Source organism: Coffea eugenioides, chromosome 2 (genome assembly GCF_003713205.1).
Source record: "Coffea eugenioides isolate CCC68of chromosome 2, Ceug_1.0, whole genome shotgun sequence".
Taxonomy (NCBI): Eukaryota; Viridiplantae; Streptophyta; class Magnoliopsida; order Gentianales; family Rubiaceae; genus Coffea; species Coffea eugenioides.
The window spans coordinates 2,880,453-2,891,444 of NC_040036.1; the positions used below are offsets into that span (position 1 = coordinate 2,880,453).

Genomic DNA, 10,992 nt, shown 5'->3' on the forward strand with positions numbered 1-10,992 from the left:
CAATACTAGTTTTTCTTTGAGTGCAGTGACAACTGACAACCGACAACTGACAAGGGGTAATGTAATATGTTTTCCTTTTCAGCAAAAAGGAAGTGACCAAAAGTTTGAACGGAAATGGCTTTCTGGAAGGATACGAAAGGTGACCGCGTCCCAAGTGAACTTTTAACTGCCCTTAGGCCCGCTTTATAAGCAGCAAAAGTTGTCCTGGAGTATTGTTTTCGGCGGAAGACGCTGACACTGGTAGTAATCAGTCAGTCAGTCCGGCCCCTAGCACATGATGGAACCATGAACGGTCGGTGGCCCAGAAAGCCCATCGGCCTTGTGAGTATTTATTTTACAGAAGAAGCCCTTTCTACTCCACCAACAAACTACCAAATGTGGCGCACGGCTTCTGGATCTCATTTGGAGTTGCGGTGCATTTATTGAAAAATATTTGATAATTAATTTTTTGTAATTTAAATAATATAATTTTTCATAATTTAAAAATACTTATATTAGAAGTGTTTCTTTATAAGCTCTCGCAATTCCAATCGGGTCTATGCACTTGAGATTAGAGAGGTTCAAATGTTTTTCTGAAGATTCATTTTTGTAACTTGTATAATGAAATGTGGAAGTACCTTTCTCAAATGCTTAAAATGTACATAACTATATCAAGTGCAACTGCCATTGGTAGGTAGGTTAGATTTTGTTGGTAAATATATGTATTCTTTTCACTAAGTGTTTTTTGGGCCTTTTTCACTATGTGTTAGTAGTATTTATATTATTATATGTGGTTATTGTTCCCACAATTTGTGTGCGTCGATTATAATCTTGTTCAAAACTTATTTATATTGATCTCACTATTTCAAGACATCATATCCACTATTAACTCATTTATTATAATTAGCTTCCCAGCTTCTTATTAATATCACGTGTGATATCGTCACTATCATTAATATTAATATCAATGCTAAGAAGACATCGGTTTAGTGGATAAAGTTGAAACTTCATTATTCTATTATTAATTTTCATATCAATAGTTAAATAGAAAAATTAATGCTAAGAAAGATTTGGTCTATTGATTAAAGGTGAGAGCTTAAGGTTTAAAGGTCCCCGGTTCAAATTTCACTTTTCCCTCATTATTTTTTAAATCTCACTTCTTCCCTATTAAATAAATTACACGTAATACTGTACCATTGATCTTGAACCCTCACTATTTTAAGAAAATGGGAATATAGTGCTATAATGACTTCATGAGCAAATAACTCAACTTGGGTTGATGACATATTATTTTAGTTTGCAAATTACATTTTTAGAAACAATGATAATCATTTTTGACTTTCAATATTTGGTGATTTTGGGCAAAGAAAATTTTAAGAATAGAAGAGCTAAATCCATTCTAAGGTCAAGAAAAATGTTTAGAATGGTTTCTATAAATTGCTTATCTTCGCCGCAGGCGTGGACTAACTTCTCTACTTATCCCAAAAAAAATAAAAAAATAAATAAAAATATTGAGAGGTTTCGTTAACGTGATTATTCAAACTAAAGGGGTAAATTTGCCAAACAAGAGAAAAAAAAAATCGAGGCGGATGACGTATCCATAAAATTGACACGTATATGGCGTGCGACATTCGCATACGATAAAAACAAAAGTTGTTCGCGGGTTCAGGGCTAGGGTTTCTACCGGTTTCAGACTTGCGCCGTCCGCCATGGTTCTCAAGTATGTTCTTCCCGAATTTCCTTCGCTCCTTTTTTTTTTTTCACGTTTTTAGTGCTTAGATTGCTTTTATATTAATTTGGTTCTTTGTCCTTTTTTCCCGTGGTTGTTACATCATTCTGAAACAGCTCGTTTCTTGATGTTTATTGTTGGTATCTGCTGGTACCGATTGGTAGCTTTTGACAATTAGCAGGAACTCTGTTTGATTATGAGCTAAGATTTTAGGGACAATTTTAGGTTTTAGTGTTTTATGGAATCTCTATATTGGCATTTGTGGGAAGAAAATGAAGAATGTATTAAGAAGAACAGAAGCTTCAGGGTTTCCACGTGGATCTTCAAATTAGGTTCAATATCGTGTATTTGTTGGGTTTCTGGTCCTATTTGGATCTTGTCACCGGTTGGCCTATAATTTTTGATGGATTGCTGCTTTAGATGAATCGAATTAGAGTAAGAAAATGGAAATTTCTCGGTAGGCCCGTTGGTTAGCGTCGTCATCTCTGAGCTACTGTTTTGGAATTGTGTAATGTAACAGGTTGCTTATGCTATCAAGAGATCTTTGTAATAACCTAATTAATTTTGCAATTACAGAACTGAACTTTGTCGCTTTAGTGGAGCCAAGATATACCCTGGTAAGGGTATCAGATTTGTTCGCTCTGACTCCCAGGTAGAGATAATGATCATTTTGATGTTTTCATTTCTCATGGTGTTTGCCCCTTGAATTAGTTTTGAGCAAGCAGGATGGTGGCCGTTGTTCAATGTTGGCATTTTCTACTGCATACTGATAGATATATCATGTGTTTGACCTCTGGGAAGCTAAAATTCTGGTTCCGATACTAGGTTTTCCTTTTCGCCAATTCCAAATGTAAGAGGTACTTCCACAATAGGTTGAAGCCTTCAAAGCTCACTTGGACAGCCATGTATAGGAAGCAACACAAGAAGGTATTATACTTTCTCTTCCTGCATGTGGGTAGATCAGTGTGCACAAATGTCTCTTATTATAAAGTTTAATACAGGAAAACATGCTTCTCAAAAGCATTTGTTGTTGAAGTTGGATGGCTTTGATGTGTATAATTCGTGCTCTCATAGGACATGGCCCAAGAAGCTGTCAAGAAGAGACGTCGTACAACTAAGAAACCTTACTCTAGGTCTATTGTGGGAGCTACTTTGGAAGTCATTCAGAAGAAAAGAACTGAAAAACCTGAAGTTCGTGATGCTGCAAGGGAGGCAGCTCTCCGGTATTCTTTTTCTTTAATTATAGAACTTGGGACTGCTGATCCTTCTACTTAAAATTTAACCTTTTGCAATACCATAAAAGTGACTTGGTTCTGTTATCTGCAGTGAAATCAAAGAAAGAATAAAGAAAACCAAGGATGAGAAGAAAGCTAAGAAAGCTGAGGTGATGGCTAAGACACAGAAGAGCCAAGGCAGGGGCAATGTACCCAAGAGCGGAGGAGCAAAAGGTCCCAAACTTGGTGGCGGCGGTGGCAAGCGCTGAAGGTTGTTTAGTGTTTGACTTTCTGATATAAAAGTTGATGTAAGTTTGAAATCTACCGAGGTTTTGTTAGGTTAATAATTGTGTCCTTGCGGGTTTTGGTTGGCTGTCTGTTTTTTGATTCATTTTGATGAGCAGCATTTATTTTTGTTTAAACCATTTTGTTAGGTGGTTTACTAGTAGATCATGGTAGGGGATCCATTCGACCTGCAATTTTTAATTTTATAACGTCTATGTTTCTCCTGTTGAAAGAAAATTTTACTTGTGTTTTTTGTTTTAGAGGTCCACAACTTCTGGAATTTGACAGACATCGATTATAATGGGTCTTATGCGTGTGTTGTTGGAAATCTTCGAAAGTTTGATGCACAAATTCGAGCTAAAATGTTTTACTTCTTACCATTAGCAGCGTACAAAATGTTTTACTTCTGCTGTCAAATAAACTGTCATCTGTTTCCTAACTAATCTCCTTATCCAATACGCCCGTCCTGAGCCCCACTCTTCTGGTGGTTATTGGTAACGCGTGTCTGGCCAGTTTTTACTTGTCAAAACCCCATTGTTTAGATTTTCAGGGTTGGTCTCACTGCATCCAATTATTCCAGCGAGTAGTTTAGACTGCTCGATTTGCCGAACGATATTCCTTGGGTTTCCACGCTGCTTTGTTTTAGATTAAACGTTGCGGTTAATCTGTGAAATGTTTCAGTCTTTCAGAGGTGTGCTGTGGGCTCAACTTTGTTGAAAGGTTTGTCATGTCACCAAACGACACTATTATACTACGATACATGCGCGTACGTATAATCTTCATTGTTTTAGTAATCTAGTTCCAGTGAACCATGTATTGATAAACACTGATGTCACCTTCGCAAATTTTAGTTTTCTTCTTAACAAGTATCTTTAGGTGGGGTGTTATAACGTTATAATGCATTTCCATGCTCTGAAACCTCTCTATCTCCATTTACACGGGACAAGTTCAGAAATGTTCATTGAGGTTCTTGACAGTTTGATCTGGCTTCGCTAGAATTTCATACCTCCATTATGTCAAAGGGGAAGCCGCAGGAAAAAGAAATATGTGGAGCAGCTAGTAGGGTGGGGTCTGGAGTTATCGAAAGATTTGAAACGGGAAATTTTATCTCACTTGGAACTAATTACTTAGCAAATTTAGCAGTCGACCTTTGACTGAGGTAATGTATTGTTGCCAATTAAACAAGCAAGGCCTCGCAATCTTGTTCTGGGTCATATTTTTTTTCTGGAATAAAAAGGTTCCACAATGTATGTAGAGCAATTTCATTGGTCAATGATTAACTATTAAACTTGTCGCATAATTGATCCGGACTAAAGTAATTAGGCTTTTTTTTTTGCTTATTGCGGATTAAATCATCTTCCAACCACATTGTTTGTTTAAATGTAAATGTCACTGAATATGATCAGAACTTGCGCACAAAGGATTAAAAAAGATTAAAGAATTTTTTCCCAGAAAAAAAAAAAGGAATAGAAGATAGAGAGCAAGTAACGAAAAAGTTAATGAACTTCGAGTCTTTCTAAATTGGCCCAAAGCTTTAGCAAGAAGTAATACTTACGCTGAATTCCATGCCAGTCAGTGACAGTGCTTTTAGTAATTACATTAGTGCAACTTTCAGCTACTAGTTCCTTAAATCAAAGTGAATATAACCTCTTCTCTAATTTTTATTGCACGTAACATTTTCTCTAAATCTTAATTACATTATTGTTTTTAAACGGTAGGAAGGACTAAACACGTAAGTAGAATACCAATTAAATACTCTGGTTAAGAAAACAAAAACTCCCAGTCACAATCTAATGTTCGATTCTGAACATAAATTTTGATTAGCCCTTTTTTTTTTTTTTACCCCTTTTTTGTGACATAAACATAATACTGCAAAAATTTTGTGATACGACTACTTTCCCATTTCTTTTTTTTTTTTTCCTTTAACAGAAAAAGCAATCAGGCTTTTCCTTGATCTCACTTTTTAGCTGACAGAGGATCTTTCATCTTAGGAAACTGATCGATTTTAGGAAACGGTTTTGGTGTAATCAATGGGTCCGTCCATTCTCCTTCTTGAGCCTTCACCCCAATCCAGCACTCCCTGTCGGTTAAAAATAACCGCCACTGCAAAATGGAAACCCCAAACCCCACCCCCCCCACTTCTCTAACTCTCACTCCTCATCATCTACTCTACGAACCCCACCTCCTAGTCCTTTCACCTCGTCACAACCCAACCACCATCTGCCACCTCACCACCGTTCTTAAAGTCCAAACACGTGTCACCAGATCAAGCGACAGTTTTTGGTGCAATCCTTGAACCGACCACGCCAGATCCCAAATTCGCCCAGGTGTTTTCTCTTCGCGTAACGACCACCGACTCCCCTGTTTCTCTCTCATAACTCGCAGCACACTAGCCACGTTCTCCGAAGCCTCCATTCATGACGCAACCCAATAACTCCATCCAAATCCTAAACTGCTCCCCTTTTTAAAGACCGAGAACTAGACAAGTACTCGTTCAATTTTCTTGAAAGAGAGTTCGAAGGTATAGAAACATGGCGGGTGAAGATATAGAAAATGGGGCGGGAAAAAACAGGGGAGGAGGAGCGAACTATGCAATTCATGCAGAAGAAAGAGATGCTCAATGGATATCCTGGCTGATTCCAGTTTTTATTGTAGCCAATATTGCTGTGTTTGTGATGGAGATGTACGTCAACAATTGCCCCAAGCATATTGGGCCCGGTAACAAGTGTGTGGCGAGGTTCCTAGGGAGGTTCTCTTTTCAGCCTCTGTCCGAAAATCCCCTTTTAGGGCCTTCTGCTTCCACGTAAGCTTCCTCTAGTTTTTATTTTCTGTTACTATTACTAAAAGGTTTGAATTTTTTGTCTCGCTTCTTAGTTATGGAATTGAGGATATACTTTTTGTGGTCTAAAAATGTGATCTTTCATGTTTGGAAGCATGATTATGTGCTTCTGATTGAAACTCAATGAATTTCTATTGTGTCAATTATTTTGTCATCGGAAATCCTCCAAAGTTTTGTGCTTTACCAGAAAGTAGGCTTGTTTCTTTGCTTAATCAGTACTGATTTTCTATTGTTTTTTTTTTCTTTTTCTTGGGTTTAGTGCCTCTTTGGAACTTGAAATTTGTAGGAAAATTTTTTGAAAGTTTTAGGACAAATATACGGAGGATGAATTCCGAAGGATGAATTACGTACTTCAATAAGAATTTAAAGGTCATGTGTGGTTGTCTCCTACTGTAATTGTTGCTATATCTGTATCTGCATTAACAAAATTAAACATACTTACGGATGGGTAGATTATTATGAAAGTAACTGCTTCTTAGGCCGGGGGAGAGGTTTCCTTTTTTTTTTTGTCTGGGTAAAGTGAGAATCCCCTTTTAGACAGTCAGCTAGCTTTTGTCCTTGGTGGTTTCTTCAATAATGCATGGTCTGCCTTGTGTTTCTCGGAGCATGCTGCAAATAACTTTTACTTTGCTTACGGTCAAGTGATAGTTATCTGAATGTTATGTATCTTTTCAGATTTGGAGTTGTGGTCAAATGGTCACTGACCAATATAAGGTCTTTGATCTCCTTTTCTTTTTAGCTTTTGTGGTCAGTTCTCCCTCATTGGTGGTTCAAGAGACTACTAGAGGATTTCGTAATTCAGATGGGTTCCCATTAGGATAAGCCAGTCATTGATAGGAATTTTTCTTTTCTAATGGGAGGCCAAGGTTAACCAAAATATGTATTGCTCCTTTCCTGACATAATACCTTTCGATTTAGTCTAGAGAAGATGGGCGGTCTACAGTGGACTAAAATTGTTCATCAACACCAAGGATGGAGGCTTATCTCATCTATCTGGTTGCATGCTGGCATTATTCATCTTGTTTCAAATGTGTTGTGCATTGCACTTGTTGGCATTCGCCTGGAGCAGCAGTGTGGCTTTGGTATGTCATGCTCCGACCTGTTTCTTCAGTTAGTCTAAATTCTACTACCTTCCTCCTATGCATGAATTTTAAGGGAACAAGATGCAGCTTTAGATATGGTTCATTGCTTGTGTTTAATTTAATAGTTCTTTTTTCAAGAAGACATTTTTCAATCCGTTTTCATGCTAACATCGATTTAAATTTTGATCTGGCAGTGAGGATTGGAGCTATCTACTTGTTGTCAGGATTTGGAGGGAGCATACTTTCCTCCTTATTTATTCAACGTAGCATTTCTGTTGGTGCTTCTGGTGCTCTTTTTGGACTTCTTGGTGCTATGCTTTCAGAACTAATCACAAACTGGAATATTTACACGCATAAGGTGGGTATGAGTTTTTCTCTTGCATGTTAGGTTGTTGAACATGCTATCAGGCCACTATTATTGACAACTTTCCAAATACTGGTTGTTTGTGCTGTTATGTATGGGAACATTTGAAAGGCTTTGCAATTGGGACAGTTTACTGATGATATGACACTCTTTTTATCCTTCTAATTTCAGCCTTTTTTTTCCACCCTTTCAATATCTAGGTTGCGGCGCTGTTGACCATATTGGTGATTGTTATCATTAATCTAGCTGTTGGGATTTTGCCGCATGTTGACAATTTTGCTCATATTGGTGGATTCTTGACTGGGTTTCTCCTTGGTTTTGTCCTGCTGCCTCGTCCTCAGCTTGGTTGGGTAGAGCGGCGTAATTTACCGGCTGATGTTCGTGTTAAATCCAAATACAAGGCTTACCAATACGTGCTGTGGTTGGTTTCTCTGGTTTTGCTGATTGCAGGGTGAGTCTGCTCGTCAAATGAATTGTTGTGAATCTTACCTGTGTTGTTTATGTTCTTTAATTCATTGTTTAGCTACTAGAGAGAACAAATTCTGTCATTTTTCTGGGGTCAAGTATGCTTTCTGTATGTATTACGTGTGAGCTGCCTTTATTTTTCTGCTGGGTACATTTGGTTAGGCTGTTTGGCTGTACCTTGAAATTATTGTCCATGGATAGCAGGTTACCTTTCTTCAAGCATTGAATATATATATATATATATATATTTTTTGTCATTGGACTAGTGCTATCATAGACTGAAATTTGGGAGGACATTCAGTATTGGAGTTCACACATTTTGATTCAGTGCAATGACATTCTAAATTCTATTTGGTTGATGCTTGCAGGTTGACTGTCGGACTTGTAATGCTATTTCGAGGAAAGAATGGATATGAACATTGTCATTGGTGTCGCTACCTGACTTGCGTTCCCACCTCTAAATGGAAGTGTGATGGGGAGTAATTAGCTTCGAGAATTTGGGTTTCTTATTTGGTCTTCTAACTTAGAGTTTGTCAGGTGTAAATGATAGCTTGGTAAATAATTTGTAGGCAGTAGACTCGCCACTTTCTTTGTGGTACCATTTACAGCTTCAAACTTTTTTCGTCTGGGCTATTATACGAATCGAGGTTTTCTATTTTTTTTTTTTTATTTTAATATTGTTGTGTACATGCACGCAATAAAAGTAGATTCTCGTTATTGTTGCATGACGTTCATGTTCGAGATGAATTCATTGCCTATTTTTTTGATAGTACTTCATACTTTACAACGTTTACCTAAAACTCCCAATTGTTGTTTGGCATCAGTTTACTTCATCGTTACAGCCTTTTTCATGGACGATGATGCCGGCTGTTTATGGTAGTTACTACCAGTCATGCAGCCTTGATGAGAGAGGCACACTTTTAACATGGCCAACCCAACTCAGCCATGCTGGAATTATAACTTTATAAGACGCGCCATGCAATAGTGGAGGGGAGGAAATTTTCAAGAACAGTAGGGGAGGGAACATGGTGAAGATGGTCTTAGTGATGACTATAGTGGTCATCATATCGTTTGTACATTCTGCAATCGTGGGAGAGGCTGTAGATTGCAGCACCGTGACAGCTCTTCTATCTGCTTGTTCTAGCTTCATCATAAATGGTGCCCCGGATCCACTTCCTCTATCTCCATGCTGTGTTGCCATCACCACCCTCAATAATCTTGGAACCGACTCTTCCCAGAGTCGCCAGGTTGTGTGTAAATGCTTAATGGAGCTCATTACCAATTACAACCCAAACGCCACTGCTATTGCTACTCTTCCTGGCTTCTGTGGTGTTTCTCTTGGCTTCACCATTGATCCCAACACCGACTGTGAATAGTAACTCTCTCTCTCTCGCTCTCGTCAGCTTCTACCATAGCATCCATTTCTCAGGAATCCTAATACTTACTTTGCCTATTATTTATTGCAGCATCTCATGATCAGGTTGATTTTTTGATGGCAACAAAATTGTCTAAATCAGTAATCATATGACGCGAGAAGCAGGAGAGCTTGGATGAGTTGCAGATTACAATCCAGAAGTAGATGCAAATAAAGTACTGCTGTTTTCTTTTTCTTTCGCTTTTTATATCGAAGAAGATATGTGGTGTGAATAAGACCTATACTGCTAGAAAATCAAGAAAGTATTTTAGTACCATTCGCTACTTTTAGACGGCCGTGTTGTGCGAAGCGGGACCCCGTGACGCTAATTTCAGGACTAATACGCTATGTTGTAAGGTGATTGAACAAAACCAATTGCCAGGAAAAGCCTGAATTTCGACGACGGTACAATTCGACATTTAACTAATGACCATACGCACGAGCTGTATATTTCTGTTGGATTTACTTTGACCCCGCATTAAGAGTGAGTTAAGAGCGGGTTGGAAAGAAAAGAAATTTTTTTTTTTCTGACTTGTCCATTTCATTTCTATGTTTAACGCAGTTCATTTAAATAAGAGAAAGTTCTTTCCTCTGAAACGTGCATTCTGACTTTTTTCCCCCCCTTGATATCCCCTTCATCAGAAAAATCTCTAGAGAACTTTTTCTAATTTCACCCTAGAATGTCTAAATAATAGCATGTCAAATTTATAGTCATAAATTTATGTACTGCATCACCATTTCTTAGGCTATTTGTGAGCTCAATTAATTTTTGAACGTAATTTTTCATAATAATTGATTTTTCTTATTTAAAATAATTGTTTTTTTTTATATATTAGGAGACAAAGGTGTATTTTATTCATTGACTTTTGAACAATTGCGTCAAAAATTTTTTTTGAATCTCACATCAAAATTGAAAATAGATTATAAAAAAATTATAATTGTTCCGCTTCATGTAATTTATATTTTGCATTGCTAATTATATTGCTAACAAATGCAATTTTAACTTAAAAATCTATATATTAGAAGGAATCAAGTATTATAACTGAGGAATTTTGATATTAATTCTCTTTTTTTGGAGTAAAAATATCAAAATTTCATATAAATAGATAAATGCTATTGTAGAACAAATAAAATAAAAAATAATAACACATATTATGTCAAAAAATAAATTAAGGGCAATTAAGTCAAATTTGTGTCCCGCATATTCTATTCTAACATTTAAATATTTTGATTATACTAAACAGTGAACATTCAATTCTAACTTGTCTATCAAACTTTGGAACAATAATTTTCTTTCCTACTATTCGCGGTAATCATTTTGGGTGAAAAAACCTTTCCATTTTGGGTATTTCTGTGTACCAAACGAGACGAGAGCAGCGTTGGTTCAAGTGGGTAATGATTGATTTTTCGAAGTATGCAGGCACATGTCTACCAGCCACCTTTTCCACGGGTAAGCAAGCAAAGACATAATAATTTTTATCTTTTCACTTTCACTGAAACATCCAAATGTATATTATTGCCTCCTTGAATTCGTGCAACGAAATTGAAGAGGACGAAAGAGCATCATGATTTTGGCGAAACAAGTAAACTTGATAACCTGCAACTGTATATTATTTCTCGC

At 37.1% G+C, this 10,992-nt stretch overlaps 3 protein-coding genes across 3 annotated transcripts; all 3 read left to right on the top strand.

The window, feature by feature from the left end:
• The first annotated feature begins 1,617 nt into the window (after nucleotides 1–1,617).
• LOC113761474 (60S ribosomal protein L24) lies at nucleotides 1,618–3,489 on the top strand. The gene is made up of 5 exons (XM_027304475.1): nucleotides 1,618–1,699; nucleotides 2,285–2,360; nucleotides 2,534–2,635; nucleotides 2,783–2,931; nucleotides 3,035–3,489. The coding sequence occupies exons 1-5, from the start codon at nucleotides 1,689–1,691 to the stop codon at nucleotides 3,189–3,191; spliced, it is 495 nt and encodes a 164-aa protein (XP_027160276.1). The 5' UTR covers nucleotides 1,618–1,688; the 3' UTR covers nucleotides 3,192–3,489.
• Nucleotides 3,490–5,430: 1,941 nt separating this feature from the next.
• LOC113764092 (RHOMBOID-like protein 2) lies at nucleotides 5,431–8,626 on the top strand. The gene is made up of 5 exons (XM_027308149.1): nucleotides 5,431–6,010; nucleotides 6,965–7,128; nucleotides 7,323–7,486; nucleotides 7,693–7,943; nucleotides 8,326–8,626. The coding sequence occupies exons 1-5, from the start codon at nucleotides 5,739–5,741 to the stop codon at nucleotides 8,438–8,440; spliced, it is 966 nt and encodes a 321-aa protein (XP_027163950.1). The 5' UTR covers nucleotides 5,431–5,738; the 3' UTR covers nucleotides 8,441–8,626.
• A 171-nt stretch (nucleotides 8,627–8,797) lies between these two features.
• On the top strand, nucleotides 8,798–9,707 carry LOC113764093 (putative non-specific lipid-transfer protein 14). Its single transcript, XM_027308150.1, has 2 exons — nucleotides 8,798–9,332; nucleotides 9,424–9,707. The coding sequence occupies exons 1-2, from the start codon at nucleotides 8,983–8,985 to the stop codon at nucleotides 9,431–9,433; spliced, it is 360 nt and encodes a 119-aa protein (XP_027163951.1). The 5' UTR covers nucleotides 8,798–8,982; the 3' UTR covers nucleotides 9,434–9,707.
• The last annotated feature ends 1,285 nt before the right edge of the window (nucleotides 9,708–10,992 follow it).

Excerpts from the sequence above, each read along its gene's own strand:
- LOC113764092 (XM_027308149.1), top strand. The coding sequence starts at position 5,739 with ATGGCGGGTGAAGATATAGAAAATGGGGCGGGAAAAAACAGGGGAGGA. Across the intron at positions 7,129-7,322 it reads GGAGCAGCAGTGTGGCTTTG|TGAGGATTGGAGCTATCTAC; the intron begins GTATGTCATGCT and ends TTGATCTGGCAG. Across the intron at positions 7,487-7,692 it reads GGAATATTTACACGCATAAG|GTTGCGGCGCTGTTGACCAT; the intron begins GTGGGTATGAGT and ends TTCAATATCTAG.
- LOC113764093 (XM_027308150.1), top strand. The coding sequence starts at position 8,983 with ATGGTGAAGATGGTCTTAGTGATGACTATAGTGGTCATCATATCGTTT.
- LOC113761474 (XM_027304475.1), top strand. Across the intron at positions 2,636-2,782 it reads ATAGGAAGCAACACAAGAAG|GACATGGCCCAAGAAGCTGT; the intron begins GTATTATACTTT and ends GTGCTCTCATAG. Across the intron at positions 2,932-3,034 it reads GCAAGGGAGGCAGCTCTCCG|TGAAATCAAAGAAAGAATAA; the intron begins GTATTCTTTTTC and ends TGTTATCTGCAG.